Here is a 26,078-nt window from a genome sequence, read left to right on the forward strand (position 1 = left end):
ATTTGAATACCATAAGTGCTATCTTACTGTACTTATTTTTCAAATTGTTTTTTATCATAATACTATGTTTCCCCAAAAATAAGACCTAGCTGGACAATCAGCTCTATGCGTCTTTTGGAGCAAAAATTAATATAAGACTTGGTCTTATTTTACTATAAAACTGGGTATATATAATATAATATAATATAATATAATATAATATAATATAATATAATATAATATAAACCGGGTTTTATATTAATTTTTGCTCCAAAAGATGCATTAGAGCTGATTGTCCTGCTAGGTCTTATTTTTGGGAAAACACCGTCTGTCTTCATAGTTTCCTTTTAATTATTACATACTATCGCAAATCATAGTATAGTATGAATATGCAGCATTAAAGAATAATGTACATTAATTTCTAATTTTTTATTATCAAAAATAATTTATCCAGAATCATTCTACATGGTTCCTTTTTCTTAACTATTTATTTCTTTAGGTGAGATCTATTTTAGAATTATGGGCTAGTGGAGAGTATAAGAGGTCAACTCCTTCCCCACACTTATGCCAGTATTTGGTACTGTCAATCTTTAAAATACTTTCTAGTTGGCTGGATGAAAATTGTATTTTTAATTTCACAGTTAAGTACTAAGGTTGATCAACTTTCATATATTCTTTTGCAATTTATACTTTTTCTGTGACTTAGGTATTTATATTCTTGGTCCACTTTTTCCCATTAGGTCATTTGTCTTCTTCAATTATTCTGAATAATAAGCATTTGTCTATTAAATATATTGAAATTACTTTTCTAGTCAGCAATGTCTCTTGTTCAAAGTACCTTTCTAACAATTCTCTGACAGTGCAATTTTTTGACACATGAATGTTACATGGAACGTCATTATAGCCGGTAGATATGAAAATTAATAAAGGCAGAGGAACCTACAATTCCTTAGGGTGGTAAACAGACAGACACAGGGTTATCCTTTAAGTACCCTGTGCATAGGGGTATTCCATCCCCCTGGAATTGTCATTTGATTATTTCTAACAAATGAGGTAGTTGAGAAGAAATATATTAATTCATTTGCATAAATGTGTGTTAGCTTTGTTCTGGGGCAAGGGGAGGCATTGATAGTTCCGTATTAGGAACAACTGCAAACATAACCAGGCAAAATACTGCCTTCTCCCTGCTCTAACCTGTTGTGTGATAAACCCTATTTAGATGTGCATGTGAAATGCTTGTAAGGTTGCTAAATGACCTCAAGTTGAGAGGTCAAGGGTGACTTAATTTCACAGATGATATTTTAACTGAAACTTGAAAGATGGTAACATTTTAGGCAAGCAAAAAGGAAGAAAAGCACAAAGGCTGAAAAATCAGGGTAACTCTGGGGACTATGAGTAATACAATTTAGCTAAAGCACGTAGTGTTTAAAGTGGAGTGCTGGGAAATTTCGAGGTTCAGCTGTAAATGCCTATGTACTACTGTAGTTTGTACTCATTAGGAAATGGAAGGAACCACGAAGGCTTTGGATCTGAGAAGTAGTATGGTGAGAAGTATACTTTAGGAAGGTTAATTTGGGAGCCTGGGGGGGTGAGAACAGAGAAGATGAGAGCTGTGATAGGGTTGGAAAGAAAGTCGGCAAGGAAACTCGTGCATCTTTCCAAGAAAGAGCTAATGAAAGGCTCATTCTAGAGTGATAGGAATTCCAGTGCAGGAGAGAAATAAAAACGCAGGACCTGGTGAAAGCAGATTGGCTTTTGTTTGAACATTTAAACCTGTAGCTGATGCCATTTCTGAAGCATCTTCAGACATTTGAAAAAGTGAGGAAAATATGGTCATATTCATTTATTTTCCTTTTTTATTTTTATCACATTATTATATTGAAAAACATTTACTTTTACAGTGTAGGCTTTCTTACTCTTTTTGATAATTGAAATGGTCAAGTTTTTATTTTATGTCTCTGGGGATATTCCAATGTTCTCCGTTCGTAAACTTGATTTTGAGTTGCTTCTCTTTCTTTTCCTGTAGTTTCTCACCACCTCAATATTGAGGTTGTACCCTGTTTTCTTTGTGGCAGAGTCCAGTAGTTTGTAGAATATCAGACTGTTTAACTCCAGGAGCTTAAAATGTCACGAAACTCAATAATCACATAAGGAAAAATATTCTTTTTTCCCGAGACCATATTGAAAACATAACCGAATCAACCTTTGCTTTGTATAACCAAATTAATATCTACTGCTTGGAATTGTGCTCCATCCCTACCCCATCAGCCTCAGGTAGGATTTCTCTATTTCTTTCACCAATGACTCAGTGTTTGTCTAAAACCTTGCCTGGTGACTCTGGTTCCGTGATTTTTCTCCAGGCTCCTGTACAACTTCTTATAACATTCTTTTGACACACAACATATATTCTACTGAGAGACATTGCTTGTACTGTATTGAAGTTAACTTTATATATTTATCTGTTTGTTTTATCATTGGAAATCCACCCTCTGTAACTAGATTATAAATTCCTTAAAGATAAGAAATCAGAGACTTGGCATAGTTCTAGATTTTATTGCCATTATGAATAAAAACTTCCTTTACATAGTTAAAAGAGAAAAAAAAAATCCCTACATTCAGAGATTTTTATAAAATCCCAGAAGCTACAATGTTAATGAAATTGTCCATTTGTCCAAAGTCAAAAGATGCACACAGCTTTCAGATGATTTGCTTAAAGTCAGGTTGTACAATTTCTCCTAAACCCTGCAATTGCCAATTGCTCTAGTTCGGCAATTGCCCCTGGTGGAGTGGGCAGCCTCCTCAGATACTCCAAGCTGCCATAACCATCCAAATCCTGTGTCACTAAATACGTGTAGTCTGATTGCCACAATCAACTCTATTATGCCTTGTTTCCCCATTACATTGGGACCATGAGGAATCGAAGACTCTTGGCTTATCAAGAATGATTAGTCCAACCTGTGTATGTTGTAATCTGACCCCCGCTCTAATGACTCCTGCCTTTCCACACCTATCACCAGTGCTAGCCCCTCTCTGAAATCTGCAATTCACGTATCTCACATTATGGTGATCATTTCCTACCATTCCAGCTCACTTACTCTTGTGTTATTTAATAGAAATGTTCAACATATTTACTTTCCTCCCCCATTTTTTTTTGTGTGTGTGTGCTTTATTTCTGTCTCCTTATTATTATCTAGCATCTCCAATGCATGTGAATACAATTCTCATCTGCCACGAATAATTGCAGAACTAAAGGCATTCCAAAGTCAGGTTATTTGTTTAAATGACATGTCTCTCTGGTTGTACTCACATGCTTTGAAAAATACCTCACTTGTTTTGAAATAGAACTCTCTTGAATCAAATGATCTGAAACAGGGTCTCCACCATTAAACATGTGATCATGTTGTAACAGCTACTGTCCTAAAACAAAACAAAACAACAAAACAAAGCAACAGAAACTTACTTCAGTCTATGCCTTTTCTAGGCTCTGTCCCATAAATCTGCTCTCTTTTACTACAAAACTCGTGAAAAATTTGTGTATTTTCACAGTTTCTGCTTCCTTATTTTTATCTCTTGTACTCCCACCAATCACTATGCTTTGCCACACTTCTTCATATAAACTATACTTTTCAGAAGTCTTATTTCTTGTAAGGTCTAATGGTTAACTTTTATCCTTATTTTACAAGACTCAGTCACTATGGACAGAGTTGACCATTTCCTTTTATGTATGTATGTATGTATGTATGTATGTATGTATTTATTTATTTATTTTAAAACACCTTCTTCATTTGTATTTTGAGAGAGCCTACTCTAATGGGATTCCTTTTACTTCTCTGAAGACTTTTCACAATCTTTTTGAACTTCTCTTTGTCTTCATCAGTAAATGTCAGAGAGCCCCAGGGATTGATCTGCACAGCTCTCCTCCATCTACACTCACTCTAAGTACTTGTGATTGACAACCACATTTACATATCTTGCCTGACCTTGCCCTTGAGTTTTCAGCTCATATAACTTACAGTGTATTGGACAGCTCCTCTTGGATGGATAATAGTCATAGAAAGCCAAACATTTTCGAAGAGAATTTTATTTTTTCCCCCAAATCTATTCTTCTCTATCTCACATAATGACACTTATATTTTCCCATTTGCTTCAGCCAAAAAATACCAGAAGTCATTCTTGAATCCACTGGTTCCTTCACTTGTAGTGAATACATCCTCAAGAACTGCTCATTTCATTCCATTATTCTAACAGTTACCCTTTTTCAAACTGAATAACATCCATCAAGACATAAAGTCATCTATTTAATGTTCTAGTTTTAGTTTCTCCTGATAGAATGTAAGTATCTTGAGAGCAGGTTCATTGCTATATTCCTAGATCTTAGAATAATGTCCTACCAGTAGGACATAATGGGTGCTCAGTTTATTAATTGACATTGCAATCTATCACTAAACAAGGACTAAATCACATATTTAACTTTCAGTCCTGGGAACTTTCTAAACTAATGTGTCCCTATAACTGGAAATAAGGAAGATAAGATGGAAGAAAGAAAAAGTACAAAAGGATGGAAGGAAGGAAAAAGGGAGGGAGGAATGGAGGAAAAGAAGGAAGGAAGGAGGAAAGGAGGAAGGAGGGGAAGGGAGGGAGGGAGAAAAGATGGGAGGGATGGAATAAAGGACAGAAAGAAAAGGAGGGGAAATTATTGATTATCTTGGTCAGTTTTCAGTCTCTCCCTATTCCTGACTACAAGACAACTCAGGATAAGTTAGTCCACAGTTCTAGGTTGCTTTTCCTTTCTTCATTTGACCACATTGGAGCTGTAGCATCAGTCTAGTAGTTTTACATTTTAAAAAACTGGATTTTTATGAAGATTTCATGTATCTAAGCGTTTTTCACTTAGGCTTACAAGTTGGATTTTTCTTCCAGAGTCCTGAACTAAATTTTAAATGGACCCATATAATAAGTTTAATTAATGATTATCAATGGGATGGAAATGCAGAAGCTCCCTCTGGTGGTTTAATTTACATGTGTACAAAAATAGCGATGCAGAATTAAGATCTTTCTCACAGTGGGTCAAATACAAGATTGCAGAAATATTGTTCTGCTTTACCAGTGCTGCCTCTCCTCCCCCTTCTCTTTCTTCGTGTGTCTTCTCTTTTGATTTTAAATATAAAATGAGTTAGAGTGGCAACCTTAATGATGAAAGCTACAGAAATCCATATTGAGAGGCAACTTCTGGAAAATGAAAAGGAAAGATTAAGAGAAGCCAACCTTCCAAGGCCAGATAGTCTGTGGCTCTAAGTAAACACTTTTTAAAAAGGGCCTTATTTACTCTTTACTAGATACAGAGTACACATATTTTTAGCCATTCCCTAGTGGAGACATTAGGTGTTTTCTCCCTTATTCAACTTTGACTTTGTTTTATTTGCTTTTTCTCAGGAACTGGGCACCTTATACAAATTCTCCTTATGGATAATTTACATTTAAAGGCAGTGCCTCATAGAACCTTAATAATTTATAACTTACTATAAATATTCCTTGTCGGAATACACGAATGTTCTAGTGTTTTAAGAGTGCTGTTATGGTTATAACTTTTATATTTTTTCCTTAGCTGGCTTATGGAATTATTTGTACCTGAACTTCTAACTACCATGTGTGTTATTTGGATAGTGGTTATTCCATAGATTTAGGATGTGATATTCTGAGGTCACATATTTTTTCATTTCCATTAATGCAAACTTAGCAAAAGATTTTCTAATAATATAATATCACTATGCCAAATTTCCGATCATCATGAATTTGATTTTTTACCCTCACAGTAACTTTGGATGGGAAAACATCTGGCATACTTACGGAAATTTTCAGGAAAATAGAATGTATTTTGTCGTGGTTCCTTTCAGTTCAATTTTGCTGGCTTTCATCTCTGATCATATAACTTTATTATATTATTACTTTTGTTTAATGAATACTGTTTAATTATTATTTGTTTAATTCATTTGTTTAAAACTTTATCAATATTCAGAATGTTTTTATACTTTCATTGAAGTAGATGTTGCATTATGTTGAAAAATATACTAGCATCATGTTTTGGGTGGAAATTACCTGATTCAAAGGTTGAGTTCATAAATAATATGATATAGGGGGACACTATGATATATAATTCTAGAATGAAAAAATTATACCTCCTTAGTCAGAATACGGTGACATATGTAGGAAATAAATATATTTGATAATTAAGGGAAATTAAACAGGATTTTTGTTTTTAAGAGTTTTATATATCTGCTTCCTCCATTTATTAATTGCATATAATGATAGTCACCTAATTGCATGTATCAGAGCAGAATTATGCTACAAAAAAAGACTATGATTTTAGCAATAAGCCTGATTTTGGCATTGTCTTAGTCAGAGTTCTCTAGCAAAACAGAATTAATAGGATATGAATTTATCTATGTATCTGTGTCTGTATTGATATAGATATATAAAAAATGTGTTATGAGGAATTGGCTCACGTGGTTATGGAGGCTGGAAAGTCCCATGATCTGTTATGTGTGAGCTGGAGACCCAGGAGAGCCAGTGTGTGAGTCAGTATGAGTCCTAAGGCCTGAGAACCAGTGTGGGGGGGGCGGTTAATGGAATGATCCCATCCTGAGGGCAGGAAACGATGAGATGATCTGTCCCAGGTCAAGCTAGGCGAAAATGGGAGAATTCCTCTTTCCTCTATCTTTCGTTCTGTTCAGGACCTAAGTGGATTAGATGATGCCCAGTCATGAACAGTCTACTGAGTCCACTGATTCAAATGCTAATCTCATCTCAAAACACATTCATGGACACACCCAGAAATAATTTTTAATGAGGGCACCTTGTGGCCAGCCAAGGTTATACATAAAATTACCATCAATGTGCAGCTATAATATCATAATTAAAACCAATATTTATCCAGTTACCTCCCAGGTGAAAATCACTGAAGAAGGTGATATTAAAATTTGATAACTTTTAAAACATATTTGTTATACCAAACTATCGCTTATTCTCAAAGTATTTTAATATGCAGTTTTAAAAATAAATTGAAAATTAATCTGGGGAACGTAATTTGGTGGTTACCAGAGCGTAAGGGGGTTGGAGGGTGGGGGATGAGGGTGAGGGGGATCAAATGTATGGTGATGGAAGGGGAGCTGACTCTGGGTGGTGAACACACAGTGTGATTTATGGATGATGTGATTCAGAATTGCACAACTGAAATCTATGTAATTCTACTAACAATTGTCACCCCAATAAATTAAAAAAAAAAAAAATAAAAAAAAAATAAATGTAGATCAGAAAGGTTTTAATTTGAGCCATGGATTTCCGGTATGACTATAAATCAGTAGTAATATGAAAAGTATTTTTATATTGAAACTAATTTTGGGGAGAAAATATTGAGAATTCATAAATCCAAGAACATGTAACATATTAATTGTAAAATTCATAATGAAACCTGACACAACTTTGCTTTTCCAATTCTGTTAATCAGGTATTTGATCATACCAAATTGTTTTGTTGTGATAGTTTATAGAGAGGAAGTTATCAACTATTGTTTTCCACAATGTTATCCAAGTTTCTGTAGACTAAAGAAAAATCTGCCATTACTATCTCACAAAATTGGAACTTGGGAGATGTGTATCATGGCAGGACTTCTTTTCTTAAATCATTTCTGGTTTTCTTCCTATACGAGGTCAGAAATTAACCTGTCTAATGTCCTTGTAGTTCCTCCTTTCTCCCTATCGCCATTAATTCCCTGGAATCTTGAAGGGAATAAATACCATGTTTCCTCTCACCCACTTCCACATACATAGAGAAGAATGGGATTCTATTGCCTCTTCATATATCTAGATCATTTTCAATCCAAATTATTCTACTTATGTAGGACACTTACATAATGTGAATCCTTGACAATAGATATGAATGCATGCATAGGAAGACCTCTGATAAGCCTAAAGAAGAAACTATTGATTCAGTGGTAGGTAGATTCTTTCACTAATTAGACACAGTCTTATCAAAGATATTTTCCTCTTTGGGGTTTCAAATATCTTCTATATGACTTAGTTCTATTATTCTAAAATCACTGTAACATACACGGTTATACAGAGTCCACCTTTGCCTCATTCTCTAAATCATATTGTTCAATAAACATTCATAATACCTCCATATTTGTTGCTTTTCAGTTGGTAATACTCTAAACATTTTTCTTTTCAATATTTATTATTAATAAAGATTTTAAAAGACCATTGCAAAAGAAAAAGAGGCTCTCCTTATGGGAGTCATATGAAAATAAACAACTTAAGTTCTTTATAAGTGAAAAGCTTTGAGATTATTAGCAAAAAGCTTTCAATATTTGAAGATTTGAATAAGACTGAGTGAACAGACACTTGGAGGCTCTAAGAAAAATTTATACTTTTGTGTGCTAAGTGACAAGTTCCTAAAACAAATACTTGATCAGAGTGGGAGAAGTGGTACGAGTTAGGAGCAACGAAAAGAGTCATTTCAAGGTGAGATGGGAACTTGAAAATCAGTGGGAAGCCAGAGATGGAATTTACAGCAGGAGTAGATAAGCATTAGGGAGGAAAATAGTTTTTTTCCCAAGACACTTCAGACTGATTGCGGAGGAGAACGAATGGTTGAGACCAGGGAGGAGAATAAGGAGGAAATTGCAGTATAAGTCAAAGATGAAAAATTGTCAAAGTTTAAGAGTGAGGAGTTTTTCAATAGCAAAAAGGTGCTAGTTATTGAAATGTGCCACCCAAATCGGCTCACCTCAGGGGAGCTAAGGTGCAAGGCTAATTGCTGTTCACAGATGGTTTTCCATTTCCTTTCAGTAAAGTGTGAAATAGAGCTTCCTGACAGCAAGTCAACAAATATAAGGGCTTTGAAATTTATTTGTATCTATTGAAATCAGCTACATACGTTTGTATCTTTGGGTACAATAAAAGATAACTTTTAAGTCTATGGCTTCTAAGTTTTCGTTTGTATTTGTAAACAATTTGCAAAGATGATAATGGGAATACAGATCTTGTGAGGCTGGTATTTGCAGTCTGCCTTCCTAGGACACATTTAATAGCAGATTTGGTCTTAGGCCCAACCTGGGAGGGATGGGGTGAGAGAAGATTTCCCTTAACCTCCTAACTGCAAAGTGGTTTTAGTCTCTCAAGTTTCAAAGATGAGAAACCTGGGATCCAAAGAAGTGCCGTACCCGTCCAGAGCCTATGGCTACTCATGTTGGGTCATGATTGCAGTCTGCTTCCCTTTTACTCTTCTCTTTTATTTCCAAATATCCTGTAGTATCACTAAACAATCTTACTCTTAACATTTTCACCATCAACCTGTATCATCTTGCCTCGGTTCCTGTTATGGGAGTTGTTGACAATGAAGATGCTTTTCTCCTTTTTAATGAATATTTTAGCACCTGCTAATATATTTACAGTCCACTGTCACTATTTTTCAGCTTCAGTGTTTGGAAATTCTCTTTGAACCTTTTAACACTTTGGCCTTACACTCCCCTAACTTCTCACTTTCAATAATTTGCTAAGCCCTGTTTATTTTCTTTTTCAAAATAGACTTCATGTTTTTAGAGCTGTGTTAGGTTCACTTCAAAATTGAGCTGAACCTTCAGATATTTCCCATGCCTAGTCTCCCCCGTTATCAATACCCCCACCAGAGTGGTACATTTATTACAATGGATGAACCTTTATTGACACATCATTATCAGCCAAAGTTTACAGTTCACTTTTGGTGGTGTACATTCTGTGGGTTTGGACAAATGTAAAGTGACATGTATCCGCTATTATAGTATCGTACAGAGTAGTTTCACTGCCCCACAAATCTTTTGTGCTCTGCCTATGCATCCCTCCCCACTACCACCCCTGGCCACCACTGGTCTTTTTACTGTCCTCATAGTTTCACCTTATCCAGCATGTCGTATAGTTGGCATCATACAGTGTGTAGCTTTTTTCAGATTGGCTTCTTTTACTTAGTAATAGATATTTAAGTTTTCTGTATGTCTTTTCACAGCTGATAGCTCATTTCTGTTTAGCACTGGATCATATTCTGTTGTTCTGGACGTGCCACAGTTTATTCATTCACCTACTGAAGGACAATTTTTTTGCTTCCAAGCTTTAGCAATTATGCATAAAGCTGCTATAAACATCTGTGTGCAGGGTTTTGTGTGGATATAAGTTTTCAACTCCTTTAGCTAAGTATCAAGGAGTATGATTGCTGGATCATATGGTAAGAACTTTTTTTTTTTTTGTAGGAAACCACCAAACTGTCTCCAAAGTGGCAGTACCATTTGCTTTCCCCCATCAATGAATGAGAGTGAGTCCCTGTTGCTCCACAGCCTTGTCAGCATTTGGTGGTGTCAGTGTTCTAGATTTAGTCCTATTGGTTTTACTTCTTTTCTCTCGGCATGTGATTCATGAATCCTTCTCTTCATGGACACTGTCACTACTGTAGTTCTTAATCCAAATGTCTTTCCTTAGGACTGCTTCAGGGCTCTATTAACAGTCTACCTGCCTGTCATGGGACGTTCTCTCTCTCTCTCTCTCTCTCTCTCTCTCTCTCTCTCTCTCTCTCTCTCTCTCTCTCTCTCATTCAACTTATCAGATTCATTTGCTAAATATCAGCTCTGGTATTTTGTGTTTCTATTCAACAGCCATCAGGGGCTTTTGTCTAATAAGTAAAACTTCCTTGACATTTAGAACCCTCCTATATCTAACTCCAACCTACCCTTCAAACTTAATTTCCTTTTACTATTACCCTTCATGTCTCCTTCTTTCCAGTCAAATCAATTTTTTATCTATTTTCTATGCCAGCCTCATGTTTTCTTGCACTTACCTCTCAGGATTTTTCTTCTGGCTGTCATCATCATTCTTTGTTCTGACAGCATTACATATCTAATCAATCTCCACTACTACTATCTCTTCTTCCTGTGTACCTCTTATATCTGCTTCTTCCTTTTCACCCCTTCTGACACTGGCTGGGCTCAGCATTTCTCTATTGTTCCACTGACGGACCTTCTTTAGTCTCCCTCCCTGCATACTGCTGTCATGAAGATATTTTCTCTTGTGGAAATCTTAAGCTACTGTTTTCCTATTGGAATCTTTTGTCTACTTTTTATTTGCTGAAGCAAAGTATTTAGTTTGGTATCCAAATCATATTATGGCTTTAAAAAAAATTGGGATATGATTGACATGTAAGATTATATTAGTTTCAGGTGTACAGCATAATGACTCAATATTTGTATGTATTGTGGAATGAGCACCACAATACTGGTTAACTTCCATCACCATGTATAGCATGGCATTTTTATGTCTCATCTCTTGCTGCACCACTTTCTTTTACTCTATACTTTTTGTTCTCTGTGAACATGATAAGTTGTTTTACACTTCTTTTAATTTCTGCTCTCTCCTGGAATTTTCCCCTTTATCCACCTGACAAACTCTAGTTCATCCTTTAACTTACTGTTTAGACATGAGCACCTGAAGCTCTTTCCTGAGCACCCCAAGTAGAGTTAATCTCTCTCTTTCTAAGTGTTACAGTGTTACTGTCTTCTATGTATTTCTCTGGTTGCCCTTGTCATATTGTATTTCAACTGCTATTTTACATGTCTGACTTTAGTCTTAACTGTGTACACTGGTTACACCTTATTCATATGTATTTGTATCTCTAGCATCTATCAGAATGTGGTTGCAATAAATTTTTGTATATTTATAATTAGGTTGAATGGAAATAAACCTCAGTATACTCAGGCCCAACATATGCTCCAACTCTCATCCCAGTGGAGTAGTCTCCTGATTTCTTTCTTCACCCATTACCCCCATCTAGAAAAAAAATCCCACCTTCTTCTAGATCTCCATAACACCTTGTCTGTCTAACTTTTTTGACACACACACCTTACATTTTGATGTTTGGCAAGATTTTGTTTTTTCTTTTAAATTGTCAGCTCTTTTAGGGGAAAATTTAGTCTCTCATGTTTTATCATATCTGATGCATGTTCTTTGCAAATATTAGAAGCAAAATAAATATGGGTTAAATAAATGAATTGGTGCATAACTGTTTTAATGCTCATTGCATGGAAAATCAAAGAAATTTAGAACCATAAGGACTTTTCGCAGTTTGCTCGAAATTCTTCATTTTACCTATAAGGGAATCAAGATCAAAGAAATTCTGCCACTTTTTTTTTTTTTAAGTGATTTTTTTGTTGTTGTTTTTGTTATTGAGGAATATTGGGGAACAATGTGTTTCTCCAGGGCCCATCAGCTCCAAGTCGTTGTCCTTCAATCTAGTTGTGGAGGGTGCAGCTCAGCTCCAAGTCCAGTTGCTGTTTTCAATTTTTAGTTGCAGGGGGCGCAGCCCACCATCCCATGCTGGAATCGAACCGCCAACCTTGTTGTTGAGAGCTCACGCTCTAACTAACTGAGCTATCTGGCCGCCACTCTGTCACTTTTCTTAAGATCGCAGCACTTAAGGAGGAAAAATTAGGATAAAAACCAAAGTCTCCTCATTTCCAGGCAATAGTTTATATTTTTCAGTTATACTACTCTGCCTCTTTAAATTTTAAGATAGATATCAATGAGTCTTTTTTGATGTTTTCCACAGTAATGTGTCCAATTAATTACTCAATTTTTCAATGATGATTATGTAAATTATACAAAGACCTTTGCTAAATATGTATTTTAAAAACAATGGATTTTCTATTTGGATAAATAATTTAAAAAAAAGGATTATAAAAACACCCTTGAAATTAAAACCACATTGAGGAATAATATATAGAACTATTACAAAATGAGATCCTCATATAAAAATTTTCATTGTCATTTCTAAGAAAGGACCTTAAGAAGAAAACTAACCTTAGAACTAATTTAGAAATGGACCACATATTCAATAGCAATTTTTTTCATTAAAAAAAAATCAGTAGAAGTATGTGATTAGTCATACATATGAATATAATCCATAAATAATATCCACTTTAGTTAAGTAGTCTTATTTATACAAGCAGGGTGTTTTATTAACATAGTTCTCTGATTTTACATCCATATTTTTATTTTGTATTTTGCACATGAATACATACAAACTATATAAATGTGTGTAGCATCAATTTATTTTGGTTGTCATTTTGCACAAATAATTTGATCTTCCCTGTTTGAAAGATTGACAAACATATATCTTAAATATTAATATAGAGGGGTAAGTTAGAACATGTCATTATTTTGTTCTCTAGTAAACATTACATTCTCAGAATGGCTGGAGTGTGGTTTCTAATTGTCTTTTAATATTTTCGATTTAAAAGGTGAATAAGATTTGTGGCCGTCCAAGCAGGACACCCACACAAAGCCCCCGTTGTTCTTTTGATGAGAGCAAAGAGAAGTATGGAATGAAGATCTCTGCAAGAAACGAAGAAGAGACTCTTGCCAACAGAAGAAAGTAAGACATTTGTTTTACAACCAGAAAGAGAAAAGAAAGTAAGCCATTAATTTTACAACAGAATAGAATACATTCAATTAAGCAGAGCAAAATTCCCTATTGAAAAAACCAAAGATCAACATTAATTGCCTTTAAAATTCAGTGGTTCTCCTTATTCCATTAACTAGGAAGATAGGTTCAACTTTTTGAGACCAGTGCAATTTTCTGTGATAAGAAACATTTTTTATAATACACTATGGCAGAGCATAAACACATATGACCACTGTGCACTTAAATGATGAACAGGTAGATCTCTAGGACCTACTCGTCTTTCTTAACTGAAACTATGCCCATTGATTAGAAACCCCCATCTCCCCACCCCATGGCCAACCATACTGTAATGTATACTAAAAATTGTGTTAATAGGGTAGATCTCATGGTAAGTATTTTTACCACAATAAAATAAAATAAATTAAAATGTAGCTAGTGTGAGGATTGAATTTTTCATTTTATTTAATTTTAATTAATTTTAGTCTAAATCCATGTAGCTAGTAGTGGCTACTGGATGGGACAATGTACGACCGAAAAAGTATACATGTAAATGATGTGATGAGTATTACTGAAGGTTAAGCCTTTGTTTCAAAAATGGTTGATACAAAGAAGTTTTCATAAGGAAGTTTTTACTTTTACCTGGAATGCTTAAAATGGGTATCTGTTGATTCAAAATGATAAGCATGTAATGGCTTGCTTTTATAACTCACATTTTTACCAGTATGTCCATCATTAGTTCACAGTTTAAATTAAAGCCTTCATTAGTGTCCCTTTGTTTGATACTTGGCAATTTGAACTGAAAAACTCTTAAAACTGGAGGAAATTTTATTTAGTTTCGTGTTCAGTTGACCAGTGTATGACCTGGCAAATACTAGATTCTAAGTGTGTGGTTTCGAAGTGAACTTAAATTGATAATTCCATATTCAGTTATTGATTCAAATAATTATTTCTAATAATACCTTATGGAGAATTCAGTATTTTACATAGCTTTACTCTCTGTAATGAAAAATGTGTTTGTTTTTGGGAAAGCTTTCCTAATTGCCCCATTCTCTCCCATCTGACGAGATAATGATCTGGGCTTTTGCTGGTCTTTTTCTCTAACATCTACAGTGATCAGCAATCATTTCTTGCCTTTGAGCAATACACTTTGGCTAGGGTGGTTCTTATAATAAAACCCGGCTAAGGAGATTTTAAGTTTTTAAGGGTCATGTCTGTTTCACTACCAAAATAACCCAGTTATTGGAAAACCAAAACAAAACCCAGCACGTAACATGCTTTATTCACCTGCAAAACTAAGCCAATGCAGATAAAATATTACAAAATGGCTCAGGAAGAATGAGGGGCTCATATGAGTGGAAAGTTTTGTAAGTATCTATTCTGGACATTGAATAGAACGCTTTGTCATTAATTTTGCAAACTCATTATTTCTGTGTCCCTTACCAGCCAGCCAGCCCCCGTTAGCCACTGCCCACACATCAGGGTAGATTCATCATAGGCCAATCTCTCAGAGGAGTAGAAAGTTTTATATGTATCAATTCTGGCCATTGAATAGACCTTCTTGTCACCAGTCTTGCAAACTCCTTATTGCTGTGTCCCTGACCAGCCATTCTCGATTAGCCATTGCCCATGAATCAGGGTTGGACCTATCACCAGCCTGTCTCATGCCATGCAAAGTGAACAACCAGAGAGATACTGCAAATGAGCCCACTTAAGCATTTCACTTTTATAATTTTTAAAATTTCCATTCCTGAATGGAGCTTAATTGCTGTGGCAGTACATTTCTACCTGATGCCTGTATATCAGACATAGCCATAAACTAGACCTGAATTTTATTTATCCTTCATCAACTGATCATTCCCCACGAGGTCATACATTTCAGTTACAGTAGGTGGGGAAGTGTAGAAGGAGTAGGTGCTGAGTGAGTCTGGGCTTCTTTCCATGCATCTTTCTTGTGATTTTTGCATCTGCTTGAGACTGATTTCCAACAGATCACTTCCACTTGATAATATATTATTCCTATGCAAGCCTGATCTTAATAGCATGGCAGACCATATAGCATTTAGTTCATCACGGACACTTCAGGTTGTAGTCACTTGCAAGCTCATGGTCAAATGAGTAGTTTCTGTCAGCATCCAGTTGTAAACCAACCAACCAATCAACCAACCAAATAAGACAATTCTCAGCAAAAAAAGAATGACTTTACTCCAAAATCCTTGATGTCTATACTATGAGTCTCCAAATGGGGCTTTTTGGTCTCTGTAGAGTATGTTTATTTGCCACCAGTACGTCAGACACCAATGAATGGATGAGCTGGGTCATCTGGACTAAACGTCAGAGCAGCTTGCAAAACACCAAGCTACAGAAAGTTTGTCATACAAAAGCTCTTTCGGGCTACTATACAAATGGGTTAGAGCAGCACACCCAAGTGTGTAGTATATTTTGTAAATATGCAAATGAACCCCAGAAGCACTGTGCCTCTTCCTGAGTGCTAGATCATCTTGAGTGCAGAAATTTACCTTTTATATTAGAAGAGTATCCATATAAGATCTAGACTACTAGATATTTAGAAACCCTGCTGATTAGTCAAACACAAGAAATGTCAATATTTTTTCCCACCAGAGGCATGCACATGTCTACTAAGGCATCTAAGATGATGTGATCAAAATGTTATTATCAGTATGGTGATCTGTAAGATGTTCAGATAATTAAGGCTCCTGTCAGTCATGGAGTGTGAGACGTGCCCTGAGGTCTAACAGTGAAGGGGTTCTTGCCAGCTGAAAGTGAAATATTTCTAGTTGTTCTCACTGACTGGTAAAGATAAAAATGCATATGCCGAAATGTTAGCTGGATGGCAGGTGCAAGCACATGTTTTTATTTGCTCTAGTGGACACTGTATACAAAGGAGAAAGTATTTGGAGTTACCCTCCAGCTCAGTTTGCGATAAGCCAACCATTCCCTGAGTCCACCTCAGTCTACACAGACCAGAACAAGTGAGGTGAATGTTGAGGTATTAGGATCACCACCACTGTATTTTTCATGTCTTTGCTAATGGCCCTAAGTTTAACAATTCCCCTGCTATATGATATTCTTTTTTTTCCCCTATTATTTTTGCTTTGAAGAATTCTGTAAAATCGTGTAAGCCATTTTATTTACTCTTATTTTTCAACGTTCTCTTAGATATTTGTGGAATTCATTTTTTCAAATAAATTTTATAATCTTTTCTTTTTTCTTTCTTTTTCTTTTTTTTTTTTTTTAAAGAAGGCTGGGAGCCCTTCCTTCCTTCCTTGTTCCAGCAACTCTTTTATTTTTCTATTTTTTTTTTAAGTTTTTTTTTTTTTTTGGGGGTGGGGGGAAGGGGAACAGGACTTTATTAGGGAACAGTGTGTATTTCCAAGACTTTTTATCCAAGTCAAGTTGTTGTCCTTTCAATCTTAGTTGTGGAAGGTGCTGTTTAGCTTCAAGTTGTTGTCCTTTCAGTCTTAGTTGTGGAGGGCGCAGCTCAGCTCCAGGTCCAGTTGACATTGCTAGTTGCAGGGGGCGCAGCCCAGCATCCCTTGCGGGAGTCGAGGAGTTGAACTGGCAACCTTGTGGTTGAGAGCCCACTGGCCCATGTGGGAATCGAACCGGCAGCCTTTGGAGTTAGGAGCATGGAGCTCTAACCGCCTGAGACACCGGGCAGGCCCTATAATCTTTTTTCTTGAATTTTGATTGGAGTTAAATTGAATAAATAGAGTCGAACAAAGATATGTTTATAATTCTATTTATGTCTCCCTTTGTGAACTCCATTCCAATGGTTGGTCTGTTGATAGGATTAGAATTTCTATGTGGACGATCCTATAGTACACTAGTACAGCCATTCTAGCAAGAAGCTTGCTGTACCTGGTAAAATTTGTATACTCTATGCACCTGTCTGCTTTCTTAGCATGTATTCTAGAAAAAAATCTTCCTCATATCCACAAGGGACATTCTTAAATATTTGTGGTAGCTGAGGGTTAGATGCAAGCTATATATCCATAACAAGAAAAATGGAAAAGTAAAATGTAAGATTTTGGAACATTATGAAGCAGTCAGAAGGGGAAAAAAACACATGTTGTCTGACATTAAAATATCGTAATTATAGAAAGTATTAAATAGAATGAGAATAATAGTACAATGCCATTTTTATAAATTACAAACCGATACATAAAAATCAGTATATATATATATGTATATATATATATATGTATATATATGTATATATATATATATACATATATATACATATATATATATATAGAGAGAGAGATGTATTCTCTTTATAAAAATTAAAAAAAATCTTTTTTTATCTCCAATAGAACAAGATAGTTTCTACTTTTTTTAAATTAATTTTTTAATTAGTTTCAGGTGCACAAAACAATGTAATAGTTAGACATTTATCATTTATATCCCTCACACAGTGATAATCCCCATCCCCCAGTCTACTACCCCTCTGACATCGCACACAGCCATTACATTTCCACTGTCTCTATTTCTAATGCTGTACTCCACTTCTTGTAAATATATGTAATCATAGTTGACATTCATTATTGTTCAGCTTCAGCTTCAGGTGTACAGTGCAGTGATCAGATAGACACCTACACCATCCCTGAAGTGGTCTCCCTAATAAGACAAGTGTCCATTGGATACCCTACAAAATCTTTACAACTTTATTGATTATATTCCCCAAACTGACTTTCGTATCCCCATGGCAATCTTGTGGTCACCAATTGTATTTTCTAATCTCCTCACTTTCGCCCTCATCCCCACCCACCCTCTCATCTTGCAACCCTCAGTTTTTCCTCTGTATCCCTGAGGCTGTTCCTGATTAGTTCGTTCATTTATTCTTTTCTTTAGATTCCACATATAAGTGAGATCATATGGTACTTATCTTTCTCTGTCTGACTTATTTCACTAAGCACAGTGTTCTCTAGGTCCATCCATATTGTTGCAAATAGTAAGAGTTCATTCTTCTTTATGGCTGCGTAATACTCCATTGTATAAATGTACCACAGTTTCTTAATCCAGTAGTCTAACGATGGGCATTTTGGTTGTTTCCATGTCTTGGCTATTGTGTACAGTGCTGCAGTAAACATAGGGGTGCATAAATTTTTTTGAATTACAGTTTTGGATTTCTCCGGATAGACTCTTAGGAATGGAATTGCTTGGTCATAAGCTAGTTCCATTTTTAGTTTTTTGAGATACCTCCATACGGATTTCTGTAGTGACTGCACCAATATGCAATCCCACTAACAGTGCACAAGGGTTCCCTTTTCTCCACATCCTCGCCAGCACTTGTTTGTTGATTTATTGATGATAGCCATTTTGACTGGGGTGAGGTGGTATCTCATTGTGGTTTTTATTTGTATTTCTCTAATGATTAGTGAGGTTGAACATTTTTTCATATGTCTGTTTGCCATCTGTATGTCATCTTTAGAAAAATGTCTCTTCATGTCTTCTGCCCATTTTTTAATTGGGTTGTTTGTTTTATTGGAGTTGAGTTGAGTGAGTTTTTTATAAATTTTGGATATTAACGCCTTATTGGATATATCATTGGCAAATATCTTCTCCCATTCAGGAGGATCCCTTTCTGTTTTATTGATGGTTTCCTTTGCTGTGAAAACAATTTTTAGTTTGACGTAATCCCTCATGTTTATTTTTTCTCTCACTTTCCTTGCCTGAGGGAATATACCAGTAAAAATCTTGCTCCGGGTAATGTCTGTAAACTTTCGTCCTATATTTTCTTCTAGGAGTTTTATGGTTTCAGATCTTATATTTAAGTCTTTAACGCATTTTGAATTTATTCTTGTATATGGTAAGGAGGTGGTCCAGCTTCATTTTTTTGCATGTGTCTCTCCAAGTTTCCCAGCACCGTTTATTGAATAGACTGTCTTTACCCCACTGTAAATTCTTGCTTCCGTTGTCATAGATTAAATGACCATATAGGCATGGATTTATTTCTGGACTCTCTATTCTGTTCCATTGTTCTATGTGTCTGTTTTTATGCCAGTACCGTGCTGTTTTGATTACTGTAGCCTTGTAGTATGATTTGATGTCAGATATCATTATACCTCCCACTTTGTTCTTATTGCTCAAGATTGCTCAGGCTATCCGGGTTCTTTTATGGTTCCATATAAATTTTAGGATTATATGTTCTATTTCTGTGAAAAATGTCCTTGGGAGTTTGATAGGAATTGTGTTGAATCTGTATATTGCCTTAGGCAGTATGGACAGTTTAACAATATTAATTCTTCCTATCCATGAGCATGGTATATGTTTCCATCTATTTGTATCTTCTTTAATTTCTCTCTTCAGTGTCTTATAATTTTCTGAGTACAGATATTTCAGTTCTTTGGTTAAATTTATTCCTAAGTATTTTATAGACTTTGAAGCAATTGTAAATGGGATTGTTTTCTTAATTTTCCCTTCTGATATTTTATTATTGGTATACACAAATACAACTGATTTCTGAATATTAATTTTGTATCCTATTTTACTAAAATCATTTATCAGTTCTAATAATTTTTTGGTGGAATTTTTGGGATTCTCTCTATGTGGTATCATGTCATCTCCATATAATGACAATTTATATATTGGCAGTATATATTTTTAAAGAAGAGGATATGGCAAAGTACTTATATTAAATACATTAGAAAGGTTATTTATGAAAGGACAGCAAAAGAGGTGAGTGATGAAGAAAAAAATGAGATAAAATAAGTAAATATTATTTTTCAAGGCTAAATTATGATAGTATACCAGGAATTGAAAGTTATGCTTAACTTAATTTTCTGTATCTGAGAAAATGTGTGTGTTTTGGTATGAATGCATATAAATACACATTTATTTATACTGTTTTTATTTAAAGTTTATGAAAAGTGTTTTTTTTTAATTGTGTTTTCCTAATTAAAAGAATATAGTTAAAACTTTTTCAGGCAAAATTTTCATGAGAGCTAATGATACTCAAGTTTTCAATAATCTTTTTTTTTGCCATTTAATATACTAATCATAGATAATTTTTATTATAGTGCACAGTATATGTAGTGATTATCCAGATAGAGATAAAACATAATTTGCCAAGAAGAGTTATTGACTTTGTTTGGCTTTCCTGTTATGACTCGTTAATTAAAATGAGAACAAAGTTTAGTGTAAAAAAAAATAGACAAGGAAAAAAGTGATTTCTCAATTGAACCATGCAAATCATTAATGAAGCCAGTGCTTTGTGCAATTCTTTAAAAATTGAAGTTAAAAAAATTAACATTTCCTGAGTTAGTTTTAATGAATTAGCATTATATCCATGACGGTTTTTCTTATGTTTTCTTTCTTCTTTTACTTTGAGCAGTACCAGTAAGAAAATACTATAGCAGAAACTACTTTCTATAAATTTAAACTGATTTAAAACTACTTTAAAAACAGCTGTGGGGAATATAGTCAATAATGTGTAACAACTACGTATGTATAGTGCCAGGTGGGTACCAGACTAATCGAGGGGATCACTGCATACATTATATAAATGTCTAACTATTATGCTGTACACCTGAAACTGATATAAAATAATATTGAATCTGAAAAAAATAATTTAAAAAGATAAAACAAACAGCAACAGAAAAAACTGTGGAACAAAAGAATTTAGCAGTTTTTGTAGTTTCATATAATTGCTCTAGTAGCTGCAAAAATAGAAATTGTAAAGTGAATCAGTGATTTCGCCAATGTAAATGAAGATAAATACTATTCTATGTTTGTTAAAAATTTTAAATGCATTTTTACAGCTAAATAAGCCTTAGTCTTTAAAAATTATGTCATGGTTTACTTTAGATTTAGTTTCTTTAGGGATATATCTCATAAAATTTTTGATTAAAATTATGTTAGATTTATGGTACCATAACTAAAAATTGTTTTGAAGGTTTTTGTTACAGAATAAGAATTTAATTTATATAGCTTTCCATTATTCAAACAGTTTTTTGGAGGTTATGTTAATATAACCATTGTTGACTTGTAAATAATTTGAGCTGCTACCTTTCTTTTTTCTTTTGGCTAGCCAGCAGTATTTATTATGTGATGATTAATCAGGTTTTGCTTTTACTTGGAATGTTTAGTCCATTTTTACATACTATGCTGAAGTAGTTGAGTTTAAGGCTACCATCTTGATCTTTGTTTTCTCTTTACCCCTTGGTTGTTGTTTTCTTCGTTTTTTTTCCCTTTATCTTTTGTTTCATTCTTTTGAGTTTTACAGTTACTTATTTATTTTTATACTCATAGGTTTTTGGATTTCCACTTCTGTATTATTTTTAATGGTTATCATAGCATCACAATATGCATTTTTAATTTTTGCTATCTACTTTCAATTAGAACTTTTACCACTTCATTGAACAACGTAAGTGTCTGAAAACAGTTTCACTCTATTACTCTCTATCTTTTGTGCTGCTTTTGTTAACAAATATCGTACTTCTACCAACATTTTAACAATCCCTAAGAAATCATTATTGTTGTGTTTAAAAGAGTTCATATTTGCTATAATTCCTCACATATTTTCTTCTTTCTAATGCTCTTTTTCTTCTCAGTTCCATGTGTCCATCTTCAATCATTTTGCTTTAGCCTTAGTACATATTTTATTGCTTATTACTAGTGATGAATTCTCTCAGCTTTTGTTTGAACATATCTTCATTTTTGAAGAATATTTACACTAGGACTAGAATTCTAAGTTGTGGCCAGCTGCCATCTTTAAAACTCTAAATATTGAATCCATGACATCCCATTGTGTAAGTAAGTAGTGTGGGCGGTTTAGTAGAATTTAGCAGGAGAGGTAACTAAGGTAGTGGATACTGCTCCCAGTGGTACCCGACTCCCATCCCTTTACCTGGCCATGTTATCTGCCTACTGGATACTCTGTCCTGGCTGCTGAGAACTCACAGCTGCACTATTCTCTGGGGAATTGCCCTCAACAAATAGGAGCCATCTGTATTTATTACCTACTGCTATCTAATGAATCGTTCTAAAACTTAGTGGCTTAAAGCAACAACAAACATTTAGTATGCAATTTTGTGGGGGTCATGAATTTGGGAACTGCTGAGCTATGGGGTTTTGGCTCAGGGTCCCCAGGGAGATTGCTGTCAGGATGCCAGTTGGGTCTGTGGTCCTCTACAGGTTTCTGTGGGACTGGAGTTATCATCTCCCAAGATGGCTCACTTACATCGTTGTTGGCAGGAGGCCTTGGTTTCCTGTCACAGTGACTTCCCATAGGACTGCTTGAGTTTCCTCATAACGTTTTGGCTGGTTTCCTTCAGGACCAGCAATCCAAGACAGAGCAAGGCAGAAAAGCTACAGTGTCTTTTATAATTTAGCTTTAGAAGTCCCACACTATCATTTATGCAGTAACCTGTAGGTTACATAGGTTACTTCTACTCAGTATGGAGGGGGACTACACAAAGCATGAAAGGAAGGATTATTGGGGGTCATCTTAGAGAATGGCTACCATACCATCTCATCCACCTGGAGTAGGTGGTTAAATTCACATCTGCCTCATCCTCTTGGCAGCAGCTCACAGGCAGTGGCTGACTGACACTGGGGCATAAAAGGCTTACCTGTTATTCAAGGTGGTGAGACCAAACATGTGATTTCATGCTTCAGCACTCCCTGTGGTGTCTGGCTGGAGATGAGAGCATATTCCTACTTACCATCTTCCTACCCACTCTGTCTGGCTTCCCTCACTACTTTTCCCTTAAGAGCAGTCCCTGAATGAATTGACTGCATCCCAGTTCCTGTCTCAGGCACTGCTCCTAGGGAGCCTGACCTCAAGATGTTTGAAAGAGTACCTATAATAAATGCAGAATAAGTATAAAGTAAGGCAGATGCATAGTATCTTATCCTCAGTATGGATATTTCTCTATAAAGTCCCAAGTTCCTAAAAAAATTACACCTCCCCCAAATTTTGTTTGTATATTCTTCCCTTTCCTTCTCTATATTTATTTCATAAAGAAACCTTCTGCTTAATACATTGCCTTTTCCTTGCTCTATTTCTAACATTTGAAGAAGGAAATGTTCCTTAAAATCTGTCCCTGGATCTAAGAGTTGTGCTAAGCTTGCTCCTGGTCTAGGTCTGTCTTTAGCTGGGAAGGAGGAGAGCAAAACCATAGTGCTGAGTTCTTTGGATGGTGTTTTGGAGATGCGATTGTACTTATTCTTCTACCCTATTTTTCTATTTATGTAGCATACTAATAACTAGCTAATGAAGACTTTGAATTATTGATACATACTACTTACAAAAATCTCCAAAAGCTGCGAAAGGCAGAGAGCTACTGCTCCTTCACAAATCTAGCAAAGCAACACTATTTAGTGTTTTGGGACAGGAACCAAATCCGCCCCGTTGTAAAGGACATTGCACTCACATAATTTTCTAAACCAGCCCAGGCAGAGTGAATTCCCTATGGCAGTTCCTGTTCTCTGCTTGATTTCTTGATGCTAGCTGGTAAGAATAAGCTATTAGCAAGCTTAAATCAGTGGTAATTAGCTGTACATTATTATTTCAAAGTGCTGTGGCTGTGCCAATTAAGTGAGTAATTAGGAAAACCCCAGGACAATAAATTAAGACAGAGTCTCAACACCAGTGGCCCATCTGTTCTCCAGCAAGCATTCCAATTAACCAAGCCTCTCATCTAAGAACGCACCATTTAAAGGTATTGGCTACACGCAGAGGTATGTATTGGGCTAAAACACAGTGTCTTGGGTGCTTCATAAAAGTAAAATATTTTTAATATCAGAGAGGATTTTGATGTGAAGGTGGGGAAAGGAGAATGTTTAGAAATACTGGATTTTTAATGTTTGAAACAAAGTAGAATTTAAATTGTTTACAAATTGTTGGTTTCCTAAGTTTTTGCTCCAGAACGTAATTGAAATATTGTTATCATCAGGTAGTTCCATTTTATGCTAATATGCTTATTAAATCTTGATTTGAGTGAGCATTTTATCCCATAGAACATTAACACTTTCATTTATTGAGGGTGGGGAACGAAAGAGAACAATGGAAATTGTGCAGTTTAAGGAGAGGAATAAGTCAGGACGTGAGTATAATTCCAGATGTGACTGTCTATGAAAACAAGTGAATTGTTATCCTATGCATCACAAAAGAACATGGTGAAGTGGTTAAAAATAATTAGTGACACACAGAAAACAATCTAAACATACTAAATGAAAAAAAACATTATTTAGGATTATTGCTAAGACAGGTGGAATAGATTCATATTAAATAGGATGTGTTTAGCTTAAAATGCATGAATTTATAACTACATAGTTAAACCTTATTTAGCACAATACTCCTCATGTGTGTACTTGTTTATATGGGTGAATCAGCATCAATATTCTGGGCCTAGTGATAAATTGTGTGTTCACATTCTCAGTGAATGAAAATATCCAGAGGTCAGGAAAAAGGTAACTCTTTGAGAAAAACTTAACATCATTTATAGGATTGGAGAAAGCAATTTCCAATGCATTTCCTAAAAGGAAGTTAATGCTTCTTTGAGGTGCCATTATTATTTATTACCTGTAAGTTTAATTTACTAAAATAAAGGTCATGTTCCCTTCAATGAGAACATTTCTGTTTAATTTAAAACAGTGCGTAGTGAGTGGTGGTAGTGAGGGCACTGAGGGCAGGGCAGGCCAAGGCCAGGCTTTGGAAGTGGGGGGATGAGAGGCCAGGCAAGAGTGGGATTGAGGTAATGTGAGCTACAAGGCAGGGCGGCCTCAAGACCTACATGAATAATGAAGAGCAGGACCCCAGGGGGTCAGAAACCAGGCACACAGGAAGAAGGAATGCCAGAAGGCAGAACAAACATATGGCAAAAGTTTAGGCTAGTGGTACTTAACCTTTGAGGGTCATGTATCCCACTGAGAATTTGATAAAAACTTCCCAGAGAAAGAAAGTTCATAAACAAATACATGCAAAATTTTGTGCATTGAAAAGCAATTTGCACCACCTAAAACAAAATGTTAAAAAAAAAGTCTTTAAAAACTGAGTTTACTCTTGTGTCCAGATATTCATGGAAAAATTAATTACCATTTCATGAAATATCTAAAACTAAATCTAAATGATGGAAAATGAAAGTAACATTAAACACTACTTGTGCTGAAAAGAGAGATGGCTTCAACTATTTGATATGCACTAGAAGTTAAAATTTTGATTGGTCTTACATGTGGCTATGTGCCCATGTGTGACATCCAACAGATTTTGTTTAAATGGTAACAATTACTGGAAATTCTAGAAAGAAAGCTACTGTGGCTATCACTGGCTGTTATTAGAACTCTTATAGCTAGCTTGCAAGGATGACGATAGGCTTATTTCAGGGAGCATGACATTTATTCTAAACTCTTCAAGTTACATTAGTGGTCCATAGTGCTTTGGTTCTCAAGTTAATCTGCAACATCTGTAATATGGAGGCTGTCGACTTTAAGTTAATGTGAGTAGAAATAAATCTCCCCAAATTTCTCACTACAGAAAGAATTTTAAAAAAAATGCAGTTTTTTGCAGCCATAGAAAGAATGACCTATAAATTGGATAGTTTTCAAACTGATTCTCCCAAACCTTCTATTTCCCAGTAACAGCTCTGCTAGATGAG

The 26,078-nt window shown here is 35.3% G+C and overlaps 1 protein-coding gene across 1 annotated transcript in view; it reads left to right on the forward strand.

The window, feature by feature from the left end:
- GPC5 (glypican 5) overlaps positions 1–26,078 on the forward strand; it is a 1,202,777-nt gene that overhangs the window by 262,092 nt on the left and 914,607 nt on the right. The window contains exon 4 of the mRNA XM_033104955.1: positions 13,295–13,428. Coding sequence (XP_032960846.1) covers positions 13,295–13,428 — 134 coding nt within the window. The remainder of the gene's footprint in view (positions 1–13,294; positions 13,429–26,078) is intronic.

This window comes from Rhinolophus ferrumequinum, chromosome 4 (genome assembly GCF_004115265.2).
Source record: "Rhinolophus ferrumequinum isolate MPI-CBG mRhiFer1 chromosome 4, mRhiFer1_v1.p, whole genome shotgun sequence".
NCBI classification, from domain to species: Eukaryota; Metazoa; Chordata; class Mammalia; order Chiroptera; family Rhinolophidae; genus Rhinolophus; species Rhinolophus ferrumequinum.